Here is a 25,268-nt window from a genome sequence, read left to right on the forward strand (position 1 = left end):
ATAGTTCAAGATTTTTTTATTGGAGTTGTTTGAAGAATTATTCAATAAAGCGTTTCATTGTTATTCAACATTGTGGACAATGGAAAATTTAGGAATGCAGTCCATTTTTAGTACAAAATACCGTTGTGCAGACTTTTAATTTTAAATACAGAACTGAACGAAAATCGGGCGATCTATCGATCATTTTGCAGTTATTTCTTATCTTTGCATATTTTGTGTGTGTGGAACAAAAAATTGAATGTATAATTAAGGCCATAGATAAACTTAGTTTTCCATTATTTTACAAATGAAAGTAAACGAACATAGACATTGCGATACACTACAAAATTATTTGTTTTGGTTAGGTAGTGCGTAGAATATTTGACAGCTCAAATATGGAAAGCCTACGATGTGTATTTTATCGTACTTCACATAGGAAATTCTTATTATCTACGAGCTGTAGATATATATACAGCAAAACTGGCATTTGGCCTGTTGTAAGTTTTCTATAATTTATATGTAAGAGTTGGGGAAATGAATGATTTGGGGTTAACTTAACCTACCGGTAGCCTGGGCTACCCCACCTGACCGTCTGCCAAAAAAGCATGTTTGACATAAGCGTATTAGGCCCTACCTTTATCTTGGAGCGTGAGCAGAGTAGGGGGTCAGGGTTACTGTAGGTCTAATAGGCTACCCTAATGGGGCATTGCTGTGGGAATATGATGTGACCAGACACTTCTACCTAAACAAACCTTGGACACTGTGTCCTAAATTGGATGGTTGATCTTCACTCTGTGGACCCCATGAAATTCATGACCCCCTACTCTGCATTCTGCTGAAGTCCCTAGCGAAACTGAAGACTTCTACCATGCCGCTGTGGTTTAGTAATTACCAGTTCACTTGCCAAGTGGGCGCCATATTTAGTACCAGACCTGTGGGGTTAAATGTAAAAACATAAAAGACTGAAAATATCATAAACATAAAACAAAAGGCATAAACAGAAACAAAAATATAAATGGTAGAACTAAGCATTAGCTCCACATCAGATATTTCCTTCAAAATTGACTTTTCTTATAGTACTTTATGTAGGTTACTTATCAAGAACTTACCGTTATTTTTGTCCCTCGACTGTAATTAACCTCAAAACTGAGTATGTTTTTGTATGCTGGCCATCCTGGAATGCTATCGTGCATGTGCAGTGTTACAGGGAAACTTTTGGTAAAAAGTGGTTTCCTTTCTGGGGGGCTCCACAGGCGGAGCCCCTGGCCAAGTAACACGGCCTACAGGGTTAGGTTAGGTTAGGGTATGTTAGGTTAGTATGGTTTCTTATATTAGATTTCGTTAGCCAGTCCCTTCTTGAACATGTAGCTCCCTAATGACTTCAGTAATCGCGGAAATGTTCCATACAGTCCGTGCGGAGCTAGTACTTAGAAATACCTCATAAGCAAAGGTAGTAAATATATTACAGTCGCTGAATGGCAAGAACCAGGCCATGGTAGTCGTCTTTAGTTTTACCATGTCGCGTCACTTTCGTCCCATGGCTAAGTAGTTCTTTACCTGGCTGAATGCATGGTAAATATGGATTAACTGCTGATCAGGGGTTATAAACTATCTCAGAAACGACCAGATATTAAGAATCTGTATAGAAATGGGATGCAAAAGCCACCTTGGATAAGGGAGGGCACAGTGTTCTGGGTTAGTTTAGGTTCGATGTCAGCCTGTTAAGTTTTTTGGAAGTTTTTGTGGTAATTCTGCAGAAAGTTCATCCCCAGCCCTGTGGGGATGAACACAAATCATAAACCAGAGATGGTAAATTTCTCAAATTATCTCAGTAAATTTATCAAAGTAGGCCTATCACACCAGTACTGCACAATATACACCATTTTCTGTATTTTTCAGTAAAAAAATTTTAATATATGATATCAACGTTCGAAGCTCTTCTGTAGGATTACCATATTTAGCAGAAACATACACTACTTATATCATTATGTCTGCGGATGTTTTGTAAATAGCCGATGGGCTATGTTATAGGTCTAACATTGCGATTCTAAAAATAGTGAAATATGGTTGTTCTGGGTAATTTTATTTTATTTTATATCAGAAATGTTCAACTCGAGCTTATTTCAGTGTTTTTCCCTAGGCCAGGGGCACGTTAATAAAAGCTTTGCATTTACCATAAAAAATATCAGGGTTTATATCCTCTAAATTCACTGTTGAAGTTTTGAAAATTTTCATAGTTTCTTGGTCATTGTTTGGGAAGTGGTATGTCTTGTAGTACATAGACTTATGCCTTTCATGAGAACATAGGCAATGTTAGCTGGGTAATAATATATGTTAATTTTTTGGCAAATTCATAAACCACGTAGACTAATTTTACAACTGCTTGTTGTATTTTATATGCACTGCTAACCATTGTTATCATTACGTTTGGTAACAATAATAGGGAACCACAGTAGGAAACCAGTTTTTAAGGAGGAACCATAAACAAGCAAATTGCACCAATAGAAATTGTCTACAAGGTATAAACCACAAGATAAATAGGCAAAAAAATACATGGTTCATATGTGTGTAATCAGTATAAATCACAAAATATTACAAAAACAAAGATTTCATAAAGCCAGTTAGTACTGGGATGCATCCTAACCGTACTTTCCCCAAGTTAACTTAGTGCTTAGGTTTCTTATCTAAGGTCAAGGGATGCCCATATAACCTGACCTAGAGCAGTTCTTAGGTTTCTTGCCTAAGGGGGGGATGCCCATATAACCTGACCTAGAGCACGGTATGTCATAGAGTAAAATACAGGGGTGGTTCCTAAACTGACAACCTAGGTGCCAGGTCCTTACCTGACCTTCCATAGCCAAATCATAAAGGTGAAATACAGAAATTTTCTCAACCTAACCTGGCACACTGGGACATTATGGGCAAGTCGGGCATTCTGTTTCCTCCTAAGTATTACATACAGGATATTTCTTACCGTAAGGCTAGGATAGTTAGAAGGCTCATATTTCCTCTTGTTCCATTCTCAGTAATTGGTTTTTTCAGTTTTGGTGAAGTATAGGAATTTGAGTGTTAGGGCTTACTTCCAGATGGTTAATGAGTCATTGTACACTTTCATTTGCATATGCAGCAAAAGATGTGACATTTTGTGATCTCCATCAGCACTTGTTACACACAAGCAGCCATTGTTAAATTGAGAAGACTTTAGTAAAAGTGGCCAAAGTTTAAAAAGTCCCGGATGTTTAATAATTTATGAAGTTTTAATACATTAGAACCCGTAAGAAATCATTATGTAACAAAAAAACAAAAAATGACCATTATTCAACTATTTCTTATATTGAATTCAGTATTTGTGAGAAATTAAAGTTTAGTATTATACTGGCTTATCAGATAGTCTAGTTTTCATATGATTCTGGTGAATTTTATGTTAATTTTTGCTGGAGCTGCATGGTTAAGCCCCGCTAGCCCATTAGACATAACAATGATTTGGGACCACAGTAAGAAATCAGTTCTATAGGAAGGGGTAAAAAAAAAACAGAAATGATAGAAAAACAGTGATATATATTACTTAACCATCTTGGTTCACTGTTATTTTTAGTGTATACAAGTGATATAGTTATTGGCCTGGAAAAAAGATTGTTCAGTATGCTGATGATGCAGAATTTGTGGTTGCAGTAAAGTCTCCACTTATGAGAAATGAAGCTGCCCTCAGCCTCAGTCGGGACATCGACCAGATCAGGGAATGGTGCAGTCGGTGGGGTATGAGGCTGAACTCCAGTAAAGCAAAAACACTATTGATTAGCAGATCTCGCACAGATTTCCCACCATCCTCCCCTTCAGGTGGATGGAATTTTGCCAAAGAGTCTGAAGCTTTAACTATTCTAGGTGTAACTTTTGACTCACATATAACTTTTGAGAAACAGCTAATGGAGGTTTCAGCAAATGCGACACGAAAGTTAGATATTGTTCATAAGGCTTCATATATTGATAACGTTGTTAAAATCAGTGCAACATGCTTTAGGTCGTTTGTGCTTCCTTTACTGGAATACTATTTTCCTGCGTGGATGTCTGTTTCTGCCAGAGATTTATCTCTTTTAGCTGGAGTGGTTTGTGGTGGTAGGTTTCTGCTTCCTAATAGTAGTAGCAGTTATGACTTGGACCATCGATGGATGATATATTTCAACAGAGATGTTTCACATTCACAGTTGATCCCAGATCCCCTTTTCTGCTGAGAGCAACCAGATTCACTGAACAGCAGCAATTATTCTTCAAGCAAAGATGCAATACATTACTAGCCTAATACTATTCTCCTTGCATTTTAATACTTTTTTAACAATTTATTAATTTATTTTTTTCTTTTTTAATAAGTGGGATCTCTTCTGTATGTATTTCCCTTTACCACTGCTTACTTCTTCCTAATGAACACCATATTCTTTGGAAGCTTGAATTTCAAGTCAATAGCCCCTGTGGGCTTGTTCCATATGCATAGGTTTCATCTTTTGAATAATAATACTTTAATGTTAATTAGGAGTACTGTTTCCATTGTGGTCTTCCATTGCTGACTCTCAACTTGAACTCTTGGATAGACTTATGCCATTAGTCAAGTTTATTGTGCCTACTCTTAATGTTGACATGTGGCATAGATGTAAAGTGAGCTCATTATGTTTATTGCATAAAATGAACTTGAAGTGGTGAACATCCTCTGCTCTCTCCATTACCTGACCTAGCTAATTTTACTCACAACACTAGGCAAGCTGTTGCTGCAAACATTATGTTGTTTTCTAGAACAGTATTAGGTTAAATGCTACTAAGTTTGCTAGGAGGTTTGTCTTGGCTACAATTAAAATGTGGAATACTGTACATAGTTTGCCTAGTGCAGTTGTGGAATCTTCTGATCGCTAAATGTTTAAGTAAGGAACAAATTCATTCGTGCTCACTGCCGACATCTCCCGAATCTAGGTGTATTGATTTTATTTTTGTTCCCTCATATTAATTTATTTATCACTTTTTCTTATAACTTTTCCCTGTGCAGACTGATTTCCCTTTGGAGCCCTCTTGGGTGTATAGCCTGTTAATAGTGTGTTGACTGTCCGTAAGGGTTTTCAACTGAAGATTTAGGTGTCAGGTGTCTAGACATTTTAGGTGCTCAGTCAACCAGACAGAAGCTACGTAGCCCAAAACAGAATTTTTTTGCTGATACATACAGTACTCAGTTAATGCCATATCTTACTATGCACATATGCTGCAAATTCATTGTTGAGGGACACAAAATGCTAGTCCTAATTTAAGCTACCATCATATCTTGGCTAGGCAACATAGGATAAGGGGGTTAACAGGGGCTAATTTCTTTGCCCTTATTGACATAGAACAGATATATCTCATGGGAATTGATCGGATCTTGCAGTGCTTTATAATAGGCATCAAAATCTGGCAAGACTTCTGAATCACAGGAGTGAAAAGTGGCAAGATAAGAAGGCTATTTGCCAAAATTTAAGGTATGCATTAAGTTTAAGATTGGTTAGGTGGGATGTCCTTTATCAGAGGACCAATGCAGCTACTACTGCATTTTTCATGTAAGGTGTTTTATGTGTATGGTATAGCATATAAATTTTTTGGACAAAACATTATCTTGTGCATTGAGCCTATTTCTCCATTACAGTTTTTTGTCATCTTCTAGCATCTTACTTCCCAAGTTTGCATAAAGGAGCCATTATTGGTGGAAAAAATGAATTTGCACATAAGTTCATCATCTTGGAGTAAAAAATTGCCATCTTTGTTTATGCCGGATGAATGTAGAACAAAGCTTGTTAAATACTGTCTCCACCTGACAGCAAATAACACAATGGAAGCTTGGTTAACCAAACTTCCATTTTATTAAGTATTGTATCCTAGGGATTCAGTTTTCCTTCTGTGACTTGAAGGATACTGAACATTTTTCAGATTTAGAAATAGGCTAAGCTTTTTGTTTCTAGGCTGCTGTGCTTTAGCCATATCTTTGGAAAACTACCAACCACCACCGACACTTAATGGTTAAAATGTTAAACATATGCACAGAGTGTATTGTATTAAGTGTATTAGTACACTAAATGCAATACATTTCCTCAAAGACAGAAAGATACTTGTTTATGTTAGGTATAGTTCAGCCTGTGTAGCAACGTAAACACCATTTGATGCCCCTTTATGTTGCATGGCATCACAGAAAGCAGGAAGAAGTATCCAGGCAACAGTGCCTTAAGGTGAGCTGAAGTTAAGTTAGGTTAGGGTAGTACCATGTAGGTAGGAAGTACCCTTTAAATTGCCATTGTTACACTGGGTAAGCACTTGGTGAAAATTTGACCTGGCCACTGTGGAAATAGCCTGTGCTGTATTCAGATTCAGTCATGTGCTTTCATCACTGGCTGACTGCTTTTCCAGATGCCACATACAGTATACAGCTTACTGTAATGGCAGCTGCAATCTGCGGTCTGAGCCTCATCTTGTTAATGGGATTCAAGTGGCAATGTCACCTGAAATCTAAATAAGATTACTCAGACTATGTTAGGACAGGTCATGATGGGTATAATCAATATCTTCGTACATGCTCCAGATTGTAAGCGTTCTTCAGTATACTGTCATTCCAGGCCTGTGGGTTGTATCTCTACTCTTAACATGAATATATTATAGAAACAGTTTCAGTATTCCTTAGTATATACAGGTCTTAATTTCACTTTAGCTAATGTACAGTATGTAACTCCCTCCTTGCATGCATGCACTGAGCTGGTAGCTAGTTGTTACTTTTAGAAACTGTATATATGTACTTGTTTCATTCCTAACTAGCATTGGCAAGAAATGCATATGCAAAACTGATGGTATACTATGAAAAATATTGCATTCATGTATAAAAAACTACATTAACCTAGTTTTTTTTATACATGGCTGCAAATTTAGTGTTGATGGATTTTTACACGAAAATTGAATAATATACTTATCCTTTTTTTCAGGATAGAGAGTTGACTTTAGCCGTGAAGAAGGAGGCTGAAGCATATTGGAAAAAAAAGTATTCAGAAGAAAAGGAATATCTTTCCAGGTATTGTATTGTAGGTAGATACCTACTTCAGCATATCTTTTAATAGTGACAGACATTGCATATTGTTGACCATAGTCTGTAAAGTTTTATGAGTTGTCATTTCCTTTCCTTCCTCCTGTAATTCCAATGTCAGTTATTTATGTATAAAGAATCTCAATGAGTAATACTCAGTGATTGTTGTTTTGCTGTAGAAGTTATTTAAAGTGTGTATATGCATTTCCTTTGCCACTATCTATAATTTAATTTTGCAAAGTTAGTTAGAAGAATTACTTCACTTTTGAATGCTTATTAACTTCACATTTATTTCATTTTTAAAATTGTTAAGTTTAAGAACAAACCTTTGTGGCCTAGATGTTTGAAAATATAGCAGTTTTAATTGTTTGACTGAAAATCACTGTCTTTCTGTACTAATAATGTCTTCAACAAGTACTTTATGTGATGTGGATATTTGTTTCAGTGATTCCAAAGCAACCAAGAAATATGTATTGGCTATGTTTCCATACCCATCTGGCAAACTGCACATGGGGCATGTCAGGGTATATACCATCAGTGATTCCATGGCTAGATTTTACCGACAGCGGGGGTTTAAGGTGAGTGGCTCATTTGATCCATGCTTTTTTTCAATGGTATTCATTGTTCAGTTTTTATTTGAATATTTTTTATAGAAATATGGGTTTCAAGTGCAGCAGTTACTTTAATAAAGTTTGGGACACATAGATGACAAAAAAAAAAGGGAGTGAATTATTATATGGAGGCATGCCTTACACAACATAGAGAACTGCAAGCTGATGGGAACAGTGAAGTTTGAAAATAGGAAAAAGAGAGACAACTATAATATAAATAGAACAAAATACGGAAGCTGAAAAATCAGTGATGTCAGGAAGGATTGTAAAGAAAATTCAAAATTTCAAGTTTGAAATTACTGAAAGTAGTCATTTGAAAGGCAGCAGAAGCCTGAGAAGTCTGTAACATGATACTATAAAAGTTTTTTTTTTATAAAAATAGGGAGAAACCTTGTATTGGAATCAAGATGTACAAAAGGCAATTGAAGAGAAAAGAACCTTCAAGTTCAGGGCAGAGGACAGACAGGGAAGAGGATAGACAAGTTTACAGAACTAAGCAGTAGGTGGCAAGGTCAAAGTAGGCTTGGGAGAAGTGTACGGTAATCAAGATTTCAGCACAACTGAGGGAAGAAAATACGGTACATTTAAAATAACTTAATAAAGAATGGAGGCATATGTATTTGATTTAATAAAGAATGGAAGAAAAATATGTGCAGGATGAAAATATAAAAAATATGATTAAAAAGCAATACAAAATTGAACAGTAGAGGCATTACTGTATTTTGAAAATCTACTTAATGAAGAAAAAGAATATGAACTACAGGACATTGAAATGAGCATCTGATAGAAAATCTGACATCTGAGGAGGTTAGGAGAGCCCATGCAAAGATGAAAAGTGGAAAGGTTCCAGGACCATCTTTAATAACAAATGATTTTCTACATGTAGAGAACAAGTTACCGAAGAACTGACTGGATTACATTATATGAAAGTATGGTAAAAGAAGATAAGTAAAAAGATGTTATCAAAATGATAAAATATGCAAGAGAAGAAGAAATGCAACACAGTGTCAAGATTGCTGGATCATGCTGTGAAGGTATTGGAGGGAAGAGTAAATCGGTAACAGAGGCATTCTTTATAATGAGCATATTGTAGAAACACAACGCTAATGTGAAAAGTAAGAGGTCATGCCATATATTTATGGAGTATGAGGTCCACAACAGAATACCAGGGACCAGTCATTAGAGGGGCATTATGAAGGCACAGGGTACCAGAAAAACTCATTGAGCCAGTAATGTTACCACATAAAAACACAAAATCCAGAGTAAAGGCAGTGGCAGGTATGTGAGGAAAATTTGAGATAAATATTGTTATGCATCAAGGATAAACCATGAGACATTTTATTACTTAGCTAATTAAAGGTTGAAGTTGCAAAGGAGTGTAAATAAGGAGGGTATAGAAATGCTAAAAAAATTTACAAGTGCAGTGGAGAGGAGGGGATTAAAATCAGTTGTAAACAAACCAAATCTCAAAGTCTCCAGAAAGGAAGCAGAGACAAAGTATGGTTGGGAAAGTAGTTGTGTGGATAGTTTATGGTATGGTGTATGAGTGAACTAAAGACATTGCAGTAAATGTAATAAGTACAGTGTACACAAGAGATGCTCAGAACTGCATTAATCCAGATGAAATAATGAACACTGGATTGTGAGGAAAAATTTTGAATACACATATGAGCCCAGCACTGTTATAGACAGCAGCCATGTAGGATTTCCAAAGGAAATACAGATTTTGAAGAGTTTTTATTATTTGGGATGAATCTTACCTACTGTTAAAGATAGCTGATATCTCCTTGCCAGTAGGAAAGTCAGCATTCAAACAAAAGAAGATCAAATGGCTGACCTGGAGGACTGTTTACTTAACTCGGTCCATAGCTTTTACCTCTGCTGATGCTTTAGCAAGTACTGATGCTTCCTCTTTAGCTAGGACTTCTGCTCCCCTTTTGGTTCAGGAAAAATATATTGAGAAGTTAGAACAGGACATAAAGCTAATTTTAGTTAGTAAAAGATTTGTCTGAATTTATGTATTGGAAGTATTCCATGTCCTCCGATAGTGTCTGATCATTTTCTCATTCCCTGGTAAGAGATAAGGTGTTGGTGCCCGATCCTAGGATTTGCCTGCAACAGTTCGAAGAGTTTGCTGCCTGAGAACTGGGTTGGTTCTTTGAGCAATGTGGTTCTATGCTGTTTGTCACTGCCTATCGTTTTGCATGTTCTGAGTCTTGTTTAATGAGTTATCTAAAAGATTTTTTGGCAAACGTAAATCTTCGTACTATATTTGACTCCTACTGTTATCTGCATCTAGTAATGAGGTTGTTAGCACCAATAGGACTAATTATACAGGTATAGACAGTATTATCAATACTGTAATAATGTGTCTGTAGTAAGTTGTTCCTATTCTGATGTTACATTAACTCGGTCATTTGTTAAACTAATCTCTTCTACATCTACTTCTCATTCAAAATCCTTGCCTGCTATCACTCTTTATCCTGGAAATGTGTCTGTTCATTCTTTACATACTGTGTCTTTGGCTGTCGGCGAGTCTCTCGGATTCGTTGCAGGTAGTCAACTGCTGTTGCCCCAACTCCTCTGGTGGAAGAGGAGTTTGAATCAGAGATCTCTTCTTTGGTGTTTTGGCTTTTGCTGAAGCTTTTCTCCTCAGTTAATCCTCATTTAGAGGAGGAAAGAGGCTCCGTAGAGAACACGTCTGTGTTTTCTTCATATTGTGGAACCCATTAAGTTTTGAAGAAACCCAAGCTTTCTCCTTAAGTTAGAGTCCATTTCATAAATTTTCTTGTACTCTGATGCAATAACTTTCTTTTAAGACTGCCAGTTCTTGTCTTCCTGGTTTTGTTTAAGTCTAGGAGAGTCACCTCTTATGATGCAGATGTTTTACCGACGCTTAAACTGTTTATCTCGGGGTCAGCAGCCCCATGATTTCAGAAATATGACACATTTATCTTGTTATCTGCATTATAATAATCAATAACCTATGTTAGTAATTGCCCTTTCATTTTTATTAGCTGTCAATCATTTCAATTCATGATCAACCTGCAAATGATAGAACAACTTGAGAGCTCCTCTTGTTTTCAGCGTGTTTATTGGCACATAAAAACAAATTTGGTATGTTGGTACAAATGAATCCATGTAACATTTTTTGTCAGTGCTACCGTCCATCTATACAAGATTGTGCTTCTTTATCAAAGCATGCTGGCTCTTTGTTACCTCTTGGTATGTTAAAACTAAAATGCATTATATGATATGTTGTGCTGTAAGATTGTCCTTAACTCATTGTTATTTTTAGTTTGGATTTATGTGCTAAGTGTTTTTTCTTACAGGGAATTTAGTTTTTCTGCAAGCTAACAAGATTAATTTTTATGCACAGAAGTATCCCATGTTTTATTGTTTGTAAACATGTTTAAAATTGAAATTGTGGTCTACACTACCTTTCAGGTCATTCATCCTATGGGTTGGGATGCCTTTGGACTTCCAGCTGAAAATGCTGCTATAGAAAATAAGGCAATGCCAGATGAATGGACATATACCAACATATCTCAAATGAAGGCCCAGTTGCTTGACTTGGGTTGCAAATTTGATTGGGATTGTGAATTTGCTACATGTGAACCTAGCTACTACAAGTGGACCCAGTATATTTTTCTGCTCCTGTACAAAGCAGGATTAGCATATCAGCAAGAGGTTGGTTTTACAAAATTGTTAAGCAAGTTCTTTACCACCTGTTTTTCAGTAGAATGATGCTGTTTTTATACCTGCTAATTTTTTTTTTTTTTTGCAAGACTTGGTCCTTGGTGAAATAAAGCCATATGCACATGTTTTATTCCAGGATAAAGTACATCACTGTCTTTCAATATTCAGCAGTACCTGACTTTGAACATGTGTTAGTCTAACCCCTCATAGAGTTATTAAGACTGGTACAGTATAGTTCTGTAGGAACAGTCATAAGAAAATTGAAAACTAAAAGAAACCAGGCAAAATATTATTAATGTCTATTATTCAAAGGAGAGATGCTAATGTGAGAACCTAAATATCACTGAGTATCTTACTTCTTCACTGTGAGGCTTGTCAGCTAATGAAGCATGCACACTGCTTTTCCACTTCCACTTCTCTTTCACTAATTCTGGCTAAGTACTTAGTAGGTTTTCAGTTGCAAATCGTCAAAACTAGTCTCATTCCTTACTAGAAATCAGCTGTATGACATATAAAAACTATACTTTGTACTACCATTTTGATTTTACTGCAAAAATTTGTATTTCTTCCATCTCTTTTCAAGGCATTGGTGAACTGGGACCCAGTAGACCAGACAGTCTTAGCCCATGAACAAGTAGATGAAAATGGTCGATCTTGGAGATCTGGAGCCCTCGTGGAAAAGAAATATCTGAAACAGTGGTTCATTAAAACAACTAGGTAAAGTTATCTTTTATCCAATGAAGGTTATAGAGACCCTCTGTCTGCCTGACATATAGACATTCTGTATAGGGAGTATAACAGATAATAAGTGTTCAGTACACTGAATGCTCTTGCACTTCAGCATTGCTACTGTATTCATCTAGTTTTAGTGAGAAATTAACCATCTTTAATTTATTTTTCAGTGCTGGACCTGATTTATGTTAGGTAGCTGGTATGATATACCAATTCTTCTTATTCCAGATTCATTAATATTCACAGTTTTATTCCAGGTTTTCCAAGTCACTTTGGGATGGACTGTCTGATCCTGTTTTGGAATACTGGCAAGATATCCCCAAGATTCAGAAAAACTGGATTGGCGAGTGTAGTGGTTACCGAGTGGAGATGTGTTTGTGTCATGATAATAATGAATTACTAAATGACAAACTTCATTTATGGATGAGCCATCCAGAATATATACATGGGATCAGTTTTATAGGAGTTAGGTCAGACCATAGATTTTACAAAGATATATATTTAGGGCAGAAGGTGGACAAGTACCAAATTCTTAATATCAAAGCTAGGTGTCCAATAACAAAGAAACTGATACCAGTGATAGTGTGTGATGAACTGCCATTTTCTTCTGTATTGGAATTCTATATAGGCATCCCCTCTCTGAATGATACTGACCACAGTTTAGCAAGAACTTGTGGCTTTGATGTGACAAGCATAATGGAAAAGGATTCTTTGAAAAACTCAGGAATCTTAGATGGCCTGTCTGGTCTGGAAGCAAGAGAAAAAGCTGTACAAGAATTATTGAAATGTAATGCTGGTGGGTACCAGACAAGCGCCAAACTGAATGACTGGTTGGTATCAAGACAGCGTTACTGGGGTACTCCTATTCCTATGATTCACTGTCCTTCATGTGGAACTGTTCCTGTTCCATTTGAGGATCTTCCTGTGAAACTCCCGAAGATAACTAAGTTCTTTGAGAAAGGTTCATCACCCCTGAAGGATAATGAAGAATGGAGGTCGTGTCAGTGTCCAAAGTAAGTTAATTATGAAATCTAGCTGGTAGTATACTCTGTTTATATATTGAGCTCGCAGTAGTGTCAAAAGGGTGTTTGTAGCAGAAGCTCAGCACATTGTGTTCTAGTGACTGTTTTTGATTGGGATGTAGAGTCTGTGTGTTAACTCCTGTATGTTTTATTTATGGTAAGTGTATTGTACTTGTATAATGATCATATTTTCAATCAGTTTGGGACATAGATTATTCAGAAGTTTTAAACAAATAGTGACTAATTTATGTACCCGCTAGTAATTGTGATTATGGAATAGACAGTATCCTCTTTGGTCTCATTCCACTAAGCTATATAACTGTTTTTAACTCAACATACATTATTCCAATTTCTACCTGTCATTTAAGAGCAGATCTTTCTGGGAACCTTACAGGAGTTTAGAGATGTGACCCATTGTTCTCATTAAACTTTTATCATGATAATAGTACAGTGACAGTAATGACTAATGAAGATTTAATAGTGAAAATACTGATTAAAATTTGAAGAGTTGTTTATATGTTTAGAAAATTTAAAAAGAATATGGTCTCATTTTGTATTTTATTATTTTCATTAATTATTATTCATGTTATGCTCAAATTTATATGGAACAAGTATTAAAGCCATTAACTTTTTAAGCATGGATCAGAATCCCATATGTGAAAAGAGAAGTGAAATGTAGTAAATATAAGTAAAAGTAGCAAATAGGAAATAAGAAGATAAATGTAAACATAAAGAACATCCTTAGCAAGTTAGATAATTCAGGAAAATTTAGGCAAAGAAGCACTGCACTTTAATGACTTTGGTATAAATCAAGAAATTTTATATTAAGGTACAGTATTCTGACATTCATAGCTAAATACTGGTTAACTATATCTCAATTGCTGTACAATACTTATACAACAGTTTAATCAAACTAGTGAATCTAATCTCCACCCTTAAATGGCTGGCCAAAAGGATTCATTCTTACAAAGGGATACAAAATTCTGGTCACAAAAAGTTAATACCTTGAAAAGATTAATGGGAAGAGAGCAATGGGAACAAATGAAAATAAAAACAAAAGAAGCTAGGGACCAAAAGAATGCTGCACAGAATCTTTGGTTCTGCCTACACTTTACTGTTCAAAGTACTTTTGACTTATGGTATTTTTAAGTGGGCGTAATGTCAATTCTTTGTCAACAGATGTGGTGGGTCTGCTGAAAGGGAGACTGACACAATGGACACATTTGCAGATTCGTCCTGGTATTTCCTTCGTTTCTTAGATGCAAAAAATCAAGACAGACCTTTCGATTATGATAAGCAAGCTTCTGGCATGCCAGTTGACTTATATGTTGGTGGCAAAGAACATGGTTAGTTTTTAGAATGTTTAAGATCTTGAACTTTAGATCAAGGATTTATGGGACTATGTACAGTATTCTGTTTGTGACGGTGTGTATATGCTACAGTCTTTGGAGAAGGTTTTCTGTTGTCTTGAAGCATGTAAGTCGGGAATTATTGCATTGTTCTCAAAGTAAGGTAATACATTCAACTTAGTACACAGTTCATACTTTTGTACCTGAAATTAATCATGTACAGTAGATGATTAAAATAATGTTGCTTGCGAGGCATAGGTTATCAGTGCCAGAAATTATTTTAGGCAAGCCAGTTGAGTTCTAATGAAATTTAGACACATTCTTTCATTAAATTTAGGACTATCAAATTTGTATTGAATTTATAACGTCTCAGATAAAGATATTAAAAGCTAAACGTTATTATGACTGGTTAAGTAACCTTTCCGTAAAATAAGAGGGTTACTGTTATTTACTTACGTTGATAATTGTTTTGGTATTATTACTATAAAACATTGATTTAGACATATTGTACATTGAGGGACTGGGTGTTTTGAGCAGTCTTGTCCATCTCCATCTGTACACCAGAATGTTCCTATAAAGATCTTGGCTGTAATTAAGGTTTTATTACTGTTAGAAAGTGGCTGGAAGGAAGACATTTTTAAGATGATGATGATAAAAACTTAAGTAGAGTAATAATTAGTTTGTTGTGAAATACTGAAATGAATTGTGGACTTAGTATACCATCTTTGGTTTTTTAAATGCTTTCTAAATTACAGTATTTTTTTGATTTTTATATTGATGATAAGGAACCTAGCAACTCCTTCCCCATGTATGTAATTCTGGACAAAAAAAGAAAGAGTAGGGGTAGTGGTGAAGGAAGTCTAATATTGTAAGTGAAAACCCCTAGAGAATTCCAGATCTTGACAAAAATAGGATTTAAGTGCAGACTGTAAGGAAAAGAAATCCATTATTGTGTAAACAATAGAGAATAAACAGTAGACACAGTAGAAAGGAATGGGAGGGTTGCATTACTGTTTCGTCAAAGTATAACTGGGAGGTCACTGACAATAAAAGGTAGGATGAAGAAGACAGTTGTTAGAGATGTGACAATTATTAGGTAAGAGAGGAGAATCCTGAAGGATCATAAAAGTGTGGGAGGGAAGGGTATTATGACATCAGCAATAGCTAGGAATAAGTGTAGAGAGAGAAGTGTTGAAGCCATAATGCATAGCTGCTAACCATGAGATTATGAGATAAAATTTAACAGAAGAACAAGTTTTAATATAGGAAAGAACAGATATCAGTCCCCCTAGTTATAGCATGGACAGAGTCAAGTTTAGCATTTAGCTCACTAGGCTTGTGCAAGGCATGATAAATGGCAGTAAGTTTAGGAAATAGAGCGGATTGTGTAGGAGTGATTTCTTTTGTACAGATTTTATTTATTTTTATAAATGATTCTTTTGACATTTATTAATGTAATGGTTTCAGATCTTTCTTTCAGTTAATACATTCTTTTCTCTTTCTCTTTCAGCTGACTTACACATGTATTATGCTCGTTTTATCCAGCATTTTTTGGCAAGTGAAGGCCTTGTCAGCCAACAGGAACCTTTCAGGCGATTAGTAGTTCAAGGCATGGTGATGGGTCAAACCTACAAGGTGATAGATACTGGTCGCTATCTGAGAAAGGAGGAAGTAGATTTTTCTGGTAAATATTATGAAGATTTTTGTGTATTTTTTTCTTTGGCTTATTAAAGCAAGTATATTTCTGTACTAAACTGTATTTGTTTAAAGCACTGTACATATAACTGAAAACAGTCCTGAAATTAAACATTATCTCAGTTGCTTTTCAAAATCCTTCCTGTTCTATGATACATTCTAACAAAGTGTGTTGTCTTCCTCAAATAGTTGATTCACCAGTAGAACTTGGGACAGGAGCTTCTTTGGAAATCAGTTATGAAAAAATGAGCAAAAGCAAAAAGAATGGCATAGATCCGCAGGTATGTTGAGCACTATATTTGAAGTTGTTGAAGTGTCTATATTTTATACAGAGGAGTATCTGCCATTTGATTATTAGGCTTTGATTAATTTTTTATGGATGAGGTTAAAGACTTAGGGATTTGATTACACTCCTTGTATTAGCCCATAAGAGAAAGTGACAGTTGTAAGTGGAAAAATGAATTTTAATGTTTTCCTTTGGTGTACAGTCTTGAAATTTACATTAGTAAAATAAATATCGCTGTGTTTCATTCATAATTTAGCATTTAGGAAATTTATGAGAATAATGTATAGAAAATTGACTCGAGTTATTGTCTGTCCCAAAAACAAACCCTTTTAAGTAGCTTGTGAAAGAGATGATTTAGAAAAAAAATGATTAGGTTAAACTATTTAAAAGCATCTCACTGTCAACTTTCATACGTGTCTCCTGAAAAATATATTCTTAAATGAAAGGCAGTTATTGGAAGAAGGTAAGGTTACAGAAGTTGAACCGCAGTGTAGGCTTAGAGCAATTTGAATTGATGAGAGAGACTTTAGAAAGTATTGCACCGGGGGCTGAAGGGACTGTGTCTGTTTGCAGGCTATTTGCAGTGTCCCTTCAGACCCAGGTACCCTTTATTATTATGAAGGTTGCCTACCTCAGTGTCATGATTTAATCTATTTTCTTACAGCTGGAAGGGCATTCTGTGAAAATAGCTATTTTATCTTAACTAATGGGGTGTGGTTGGTTTTTTAGAAATGAAAATAGTCTGTTAATACAAAGTAAAGCATGCCCACCTTCCAACCCCAAACTTCTTGAAGTAAGTTGGAAGAACACAGGGAATTACTTTGAACTCTGTTATTGTAAACAGCGTCTGACTACAGGATTAGGCATTTGTAAACAGTTGATGTTTGAGTTTGTATTTAAATAACAAGATATTTTTCACATTTCTTTTGTTTTCTTTCAGAATGTTTTGGAGGAGTATGGTACTGATACAATGAGGCTCCTTATGATGGCAAACTATGCCCCTTTCTCTCAAAGAAACTGGTCAGAAGAAAGTAAGGATGGTTGTTTTTAATAGTCTTCCATAGTGTCCACAAAGATATTCAACATTTATCATATATCCTCTGATTGTTTTTAATTTTGCTGAATGTCATTCATTCTTTTATATATAGTAAATGATTTTTGTTTTTAGAAGAATACAAACCATCATCTTTTATAGAAATATACCTTGGCCCAAGCTGGTATGGTTGCGGGAGCTTGTTAATAAGTTAGTCACTCATGTCATCTTCTATTGCGTAAAGTATTTTGTTGTAGAAGAGCTTCCATAAATGAGAGTATCCATGAAGCCAAGACATCTTAATACTTATGTGTTCGTACCTGTTTCACATCTTGTTTTCTTTTTTAGCATTTCCAGCTGTGCTTGGTTGGCAGAATCGGGTATGGTTAACGGTCACAGAGTTTGTTGTTGAGCGACAAAAAGGAGAGAAAGATCAGTTCAGTGAGTTAAGGTAATGTGTTTTGAGACTGATTTTTAAGTTAAAAAAGTTCGAATATAAATATGTGATGGGTATTTAAAGGCGCACTAGAGCTTCTTTGCAGTTTCCTTCCAATTTCAAACTGAATTTTTTCTGTCTCACTTTTCACCTTTTCTCTATACTCCATTCCCATTTGGACTTCCAGTTCCCTTAGTTTTTTACTGATCCATTTTTTTCTAGGTTAATTAAAAAGTAAGTCTTTCAGTGTAGCCCTATGAATTTATAGATATGCTTCAGATATCTTGTTAATTCCTTTGTATTGGCAGTAGGTAAATAATGTAAAATCATTATTTGCACTGAATCTCATTAGCATTAATACTGTGATAGGCTTTTTATTCTTAAAAAAGAAATACAATGCCCTTCTCAACCCTTCCCTTCCCCAATACCACCTCCACCACCACCACTGGACTGCACCTGTATAGTATGCACAGAATGTGAGATTAAGGGTGAGAGATGAGGGACCCAGCTAATATTGCCCTTTATTCCCAATCTCTACTGGTAAACAAAGGAAAATAAATTTTTCCCTGTAAAACAAGTCTTTTTAACATTTTTTACTTAATTTTTTCAGTGATGATGTCATAAATCAGCACAAACATTTTCTTTGGGAGAGCCGAAATTACTCTGTTCGTGGGGCTACTTACAATATGCAAGAAACTCATCAAATCAGTACAAGCATTTCCTTCATGCAAACACTGACTGCTAGTATGAGGGTTAGTTTTCTTGCAGGATCTTGTGTATGTGTGTTCTGATATTCAGAGAAGCCTGACATAGTTTGATTACTTAGAGATGATTTTCATAATATCAAAGTCTGGTAATTTGAATTAACTGAAATGCTTACAAATTAGAAATGGTGTTTCATCGTCATTGGTGATATTATTATCATTCTTATTACTGTATTATTATTATGTAACATTACCTTTTTTGTGGTTTTCTTATTACATTGCCTCGCCTAACTCCTTTTTCTCAGAAAGTGCCCAAGTGCATGATGTTGCATGAGGAATTTGAGCTTGCCCTGGCTGCTCAGATAATCATGTTATCTCCAATAACGCCTCACTTGGCAAGTGAATTATGGGCTGGATTCTGCAGTGTAGCTTCTTCATCACTCATAAAAAAGGTATTTTTTTTATAAATCCTAAAGTTTGTGTCTTAATTCACACAGTGCTTCATTTTGCAACTATTCATGACTTGAACATTGGTGAAAACTTTTATTCTGCTTCAGTTAAGGCATGATAAAATTATCCATTGATATTGAAAGTTATGCTTTGAGTCTTAGTTGCACTGACATCAAAAGTGTTATGAGCATAACTGATTATGAGAATATTATTAATATTTTTAAATATAAAATTTTTTTTATATTTCTTAGAAGACAAGTTCTTTGCTTCTCAAGATTTTTATCAGTAGTAACTCACAGTTCTTTGTTTATGGAGAAATGTAAGCTGAATGATTTAAGGCAGAGACTTCTTTCACATAATACCAAAGCTATTTCTTATAAATTTCTATATTATACTGTATTTTTTTTTCCTCAGGATGTACCTTTATTGGAACAGAGTTGGCCAGAAGTTGATCAAGAATATAAACTTCCCATGAGGTGTATGGTGAGTACTATTTACTTTACTTATATTTAACCGCAAATGTCTCTTTGAACATTATGATAGTTAGAATATATGTAAGGGACTCTTGTTTAGTTAGTGATTTTGATATTAGTTCGGAATAACCTACTTCACTTCTTGTATCAGTAAAGTATATAATGTAAGATATATGGTTTACAACGTCATAGTGGGGTAATATTAACAATGTGCCTTGTGCAGCCCTTTCTAAGCAGCACTAAAGGATTGCTGTTGCATCTCTTTGGCTCCCCAGCCTTCTTCCTTTTGCAGTTCATCAGTTCCCTTTAGCCTCTCCTCTTCTAGCTATCTTCGTTATTGTGCTATTAATACATTCATTCATTCCAGTTTTTGCCCCTCCTTCAAGAACATTTCCTTCAGGCCAGTTCCATGAGCCTAGAAATAGTGGTATGATTAAATAGTAATGTAGTGTAGAAGTGTAAAAGTTGTCTTTAAATAATAGATTTTACTAGTTTGTCCTTACAAAATAAGATCTTAAGCGTGCACTTAGCCTCATTTTATAAACTTAATTAGGGGAAGGTTTTGGTGTTTATAGTATAGGTACATACTTTACCTTATACTTTATTTTTTATGACTTGTTTGAAAAGTAGTAAATAGGGAAGTAAAAGGAAGAAGATCACTAAGAAGACCCAGGAAATCATGGAGAAAAATTCAGGCAGGAAGTGCAGTAGGCCGATGGCAGTGGAGAAAGTTCATTTCATGCATAAATTCTGTAAAGAGAAAATGTGACATATGAATAATGCAGTGTTACTGTACCAAGACTGAAACTGCCTTGTAAGAGTGGAAATAAATTGTATTTGTTGGTTGGGCAATGATTAATATTGCTTTTTTGTAGCTCTTGATTTGGTTCGTATGTTATCATTAGTACATAGGTTTTTATTAATCTCTTTTGCAAATGCAAGGAAAAATTACTAAATTTAAATATTTCATGTGCATATTTTTAATCATTTAATGTTGTTACACTATTTCAAGTAATGAAAATGGCATAAAAGTATACTGAATATAATGTAAGAAATCTCAATAACAAGCTTCATTTGATATATGAAAACCAATATCATATGCTCCAATTTACAAGCTGTTTTGACTTTTCCCATCTCCACACTGAAGAGGTGATTAGATCTCTTGAAAGGGTTTGTGAATTGCCAGAACTCTATCAAAATCATTATATTCTGTACCTGATGTTCTTTAAGTTAAATATGTACTATACAAATAAGCAGACTTGCTTACTTCCTCTTTTTGCATTTGAATTTACTGTACACGCAGAAGTTAGAAATAAAAAAAGTGAGTAATTTTAAAAGTACTAGAGGTACTATCACATTACATGAGAGCTGTGCCAAAATCATGATCGCAGTAATCAGAACTTTTCAGCAAAAACTTACTTATCTACCTCATCCCAGTCCGTGTACTGAATGAGAAATGTATTAAAGGGGCCTATAAAGAAACAAGAAAAAATTCAAGTGTTATCTATCTTTTGTATGGAGAAAAAAAGACTAGTAATCATCTGATGACTGAAATGGCTGGGTGATTTTTTCTTTAGTGGTCTGGTTGCTGCAACCATAAATATTCTCCCTTCCTTCTTTATAAAAGTTTTCAACCAAAGTAATTAAAGACCTGCCATAGTAGAGGAGATAAAGAAGTAAATTTGACTAAATCTGTTTCCTTACAAGGGTACCTTCTACAATGTGTCTTTTGTAATCACTGTTGGCAGTGCTGAAGGTTCTATCCAGTGACCTTTGGCCTCAAGGGCTTTGCTTTGTCATATGCTTTTCCTATATTTTATTTGGTCTCTTTTCACCTACTGTCATTTTTCCTTGACTTTGTCATGTCCAAATTCTCACAACGTATTTTAAAGCAAATCCTTCATGGCTGTGTCAAGAGAGTCAATAATGTGATTAAGTGGTGTGCTTAAACTTTTCTATAGCAATTATAATGATAGAATTCTTAGTTCAATTCCTCCCCATTCTTAAGCTTGCATTGATATACTATAAACTGGATTTTGTAACTGCACCTTTTTGTCTTCTCTCTCCATCCTCTTTGTTTGTTTTAGCTTACCTGCATTTTTCACAGCTGGCAAATGAAATTCATTAACATGACTATTAATCTATGTGTCCTCCAGCTATGTTGAGTACAGAATTTCACTTGACTGTCCTGAAGAGATAGGAATTTTAAATGCAGAGAATGTTATCCAAGACCCATTATCTAGCTGAAGCCTGATGGAAAAAGAAGGGGTAAACAAAAAATAGGAAGCTGTAGACACCTCTCAGACGACAGACATTTGTGAGAATTAGGAAAATCAGAAACAGAAAAAATATTGCCAGAGCTTCAGAGTAGATGTAAAGAATTTTTTTAAGCCTTAGATATAGAAGACATATAGACCTAAAGAAATAATAATTCTTTAAGATCATGGATTTTTTTCCCAATTTCTACAGATGCTTCCTTCAAAGACTGTGAGTGTTGTGCACATCCCAAGGAAGGTACTTGACAGCCTAACAGAATCAGCTGCAGTGACAGCCATGATGAATGACAAAGAACTAAAAGAATATTTAGATGGCAAAGCCATAGATAGTGTAAAAGTGGAAAATATCACACCGGGTATTTCAGCCACTTTGAGTGTCAAAACCATTCTCACAAGAAGCAAGGAGGAGCAGCGGGAGATAAACAGAAAGAAGAAGCAAGAGGAAAAACTAAGAAAAGAAGAAAAGAGATTGAGGAAAGAAGAGAGGAGATTGAGAAGTGAAGAAAAGAAACTGAAATATGAGATGAAAAAGAAGCAGAATTTAAAATTTAAGAGTGAGAAGTGAATAACCAACATTCAAAACTGTCTCATACCACATCGAATAGCATTTGCAATTGACGTTTTGCAAAATTTTTTGGTTTACACAGGCACTGTGAAAACTAAATTGATTTGGGCAGTATGAGTAGCTTACAATTTTAGTAGCCACAAAAACTTACCATAATGAATAACCTTATTTCTTGTAGTAATGAGAATTCAGAAGAGAAGTATTATGCATATTTCTTGGAAAAGTATTCTTTATTTTGCATAGAAGCTATTTTTTTTTAAAGTGCTGGAAAGATATCGCATAAGACAGACTGGCTACAAATTATCATTCACATAACAGTAAAGCATTCTTATGTGAGCAGCACTAAGAAGCTAGAAAGTTGACACTCACAAAACTAGACAGATATTACTTCAGTGGTAAATGCAACTATGTGATGATTGTGTTATCAACCATTTACATTTGTTGTTTTGAAGGTGTGTAAGTTTAATGGATAATAATAGGCTTGCTTGGCAGTGTGTCAGTTTATTTTTTTAAATTAGCAGTTGTTCTGTCGTATTTAATTTTGTAATTACCAAGAAGTTTAGGAAATCATATGACTGAGAAGTTTTTTTAGTTTACAATGAATTTTCTAGTCAAGTATTCACATTTTAGCTGCCAAGGTGCATTGCTGTGGATGCTATCTTCTCATTGGCAGTGTTATTGTTTTGTCATGGTATAAATCTTCTGATGCAGTGTGAACAAAAGAATTTTTCACAAAATGATTTCATATATGTCTGTGAGATGTTCTTCACTCTGCGCTTTACGGTTTGTAATTGAAAGAACTTATAATTGAAAGCATTTAATTAATGACTAAGTCTAGCTTCCTTGTTATACTGTAAGAACTCAAAAAATTTTAGGTGATTCTGAACAATTTAAAAGTTATTTACATCCTGTATTGTTCTGTGTATCAAAGATAATGAAAGTTATGTAAATAAATGTTATTAGCTCTTATGTAAATAAATGCAAAGAAGTGTTATTAGCCTTTAACACTTGAAGTGGTTTTCAGGTGTATGAAATAATTTCTGTATAAATGCAAAACTATTTTTGTATTTCAAAGATATTTAAACAAAATATATGTACAGGACTTTATCATTGGTCATCATTTTACCTTATTTCACTAAGTACAAAAACAAAATGTTCTCATTTGTTATTTGTGATATAAGATTGCTTGAAACTAATGTCTATTGAAGCAAAAGACAAGTGGTAGTAAAATAGGAATGCTCATTTTTAATATAGATACTGTTTGAACAATAGAAATAAATTAATAAAATTGAGTAAACTTATATTGAGGGAAAGTGAGTGATGTGTAACAATCCCTTTCTCTCTTTAAAAAAAAAAAGTTACCTACTAGGTACCTGCCATCTTTTTTCTGCTTCTTCCATTGGATAAAACTTGATGATGAAAGCAGTGCATGGCTACTTGATGAAGCAAGCTTGGTGGCATAGGGGTTGGAATTTACAATGCTGGGCTGCAATGGCTTCATCGTAGTGTTGGAAGGGTCGCAAGCTTCAGGTGAACATGGAACATCCACCCATGGTGACATCAATGGGAATGTAAAATCAGGCTTTTCAGGAGCAAAAACTAATGGAATAACTTGCAGGATGTTTGCCCCAGATTAAAACAGTGGAGTTTGTTCTTTCATAGGCTTCTTTGCAAGAAACATTTTGATAGGATTTTTTTTTCCTACCCAATTCATTTAGTCAAATAATTGCTAAAAAAATTTTTTAGTAGCTCTTTCAGAAACTGAGATGCACACTGTAATTTAAAGCTCATACACTGTTTGATTACAGTAAGTAAAAGATGTGGTCATTCCAACCATTACAGAATAGATTTTTATAAGCATTTAAGTAAGTTTTGCAGTTATTGTTATATAACATTTGTTGTGTTCTCTGCAACAGGGTAAAGTTAAACAATATTGAGTGTAGGCAGTCCCTGCTTACTGGCGGCATTGGTTAACTGCATTTTGGTGTTATGGTGCTTGGCTAGTAACGTCGTTAACCAGATTTTCAGCACTGATCCCGGTTAACGGCGCCATTAAGTGGGGATTTCGGCGCCGCTCTATGGTTAATGGTGCTGTGAAGCAGGGTTTTTGGCGCCGCTCTGTGTTTAATGGCTCTGTTAAGCGGGGTTTTCGGCGCTATTATCGCTGATTTTCAGTTAGCGGCACTTGGTCTGGGATGGAACCCTCGCTGTTAACCGGGAACTGCCTTAATTTTGTTCATCACTGGGTTTTCTGCTTCCGTTTATTCGGTGTTATGTAATTAGTAATTAAAATATCCTTTCAGCCATTACATCATTTCTTCATCTGTTTCATTTCCCACCTGCTCCCTTTGGTCTCTTGCCATCTAGCTGTCTAACTTCTCTTGCATTTGCTCCAGTTTTTTCCATCATTCAAGAACAGATAAGACTCAGTGATCTAATTTAACAACATTGCGTTAAATGAATATGCTAATTAGGAAGTTTAAGCGTTTACATTATTCCATAAATATCCAGTTCTGTGCTCTAGAAATCTTATTGGATTTATTTATATGTAATGGAATGCAATTTGCACATCTCTTGTGAGTTAGGATTTTAATATAACACTTATTCTTACTCTTTTGTCTTTGGAGCCTCAGCTTAACCTGTTGTTGCTTGTAGCAGACCACTAAGGTCTTTTGCAAGTTACAGGAACACTGTTTTTAACAAGGAGAATGCATTGTTTTCCAAGCATCTTTTTTCCATCAGGGCTGGTGACTTGCAGAAATGTATAAAATTCTATGAGAGGTGAATTTGCTTGTTACACCAAATCAGTTTTCTGTTTTTTCTTTTTGAAAGATAGCCCAAGAGTTTCATGGTGCCTTCAAGGGAAAGGAATATACAGGAAAC

At 35.1% G+C, this 25,268-nt stretch overlaps 1 protein-coding gene across 1 annotated transcript; it reads left to right on the forward strand.

Moving 5' to 3' along the window:
• Positions 1-23,492, forward strand: LeuRS-m (Leucyl-tRNA synthetase, mitochondrial). Its single transcript, XM_067103614.1, has 15 exons — positions 1-476; positions 6,957-7,042; positions 7,500-7,632; positions 11,113-11,355; positions 11,948-12,081; positions 12,354-13,109; positions 14,298-14,464; positions 15,978-16,151; positions 16,352-16,443; positions 17,389-17,479; positions 17,830-17,932; positions 18,528-18,669; positions 18,927-19,073; positions 19,486-19,554; positions 22,014-23,492. Exons 1-15 carry the CDS (start codon positions 375-377, stop codon positions 22,383-22,385), a joined length of 2,811 nt encoding a protein of 936 aa, XP_066959715.1. The 5' UTR covers positions 1-374; the 3' UTR covers positions 22,386-23,492.
• The last annotated feature ends 1,776 nt before the right edge of the window (positions 23,493-25,268 follow it).

Source organism: Macrobrachium rosenbergii, chromosome 5 (assembly GCF_040412425.1).
Source record: "Macrobrachium rosenbergii isolate ZJJX-2024 chromosome 5, ASM4041242v1, whole genome shotgun sequence".
Taxonomy (NCBI): domain Eukaryota; kingdom Metazoa; phylum Arthropoda; class Malacostraca; order Decapoda; family Palaemonidae; genus Macrobrachium; species Macrobrachium rosenbergii.

What these genes read in the sequence shown, in the direction of transcription:
- LeuRS-m (XM_067103614.1), top strand. Translation starts at nt 375, where the DNA reads ATGGAAAGCCTACGATGTGTATTTTATCGTACTTCACATAGGAAATTC. An exon ending in GAAAAGGAATATCTTTCCAG is followed by an intron (nt 7,043 to 7,499) that starts GTATTGTATTGT and finishes TATTTGTTTCAG; the next exon opens with TGATTCCAAAGCAACCAAGA. An exon ending in GATTAGCATATCAGCAAGAG is followed by an intron (nt 11,356 to 11,947) that starts GTTGGTTTTACA and finishes TCTCTTTTCAAG; the next exon opens with GCATTGGTGAACTGGGACCC.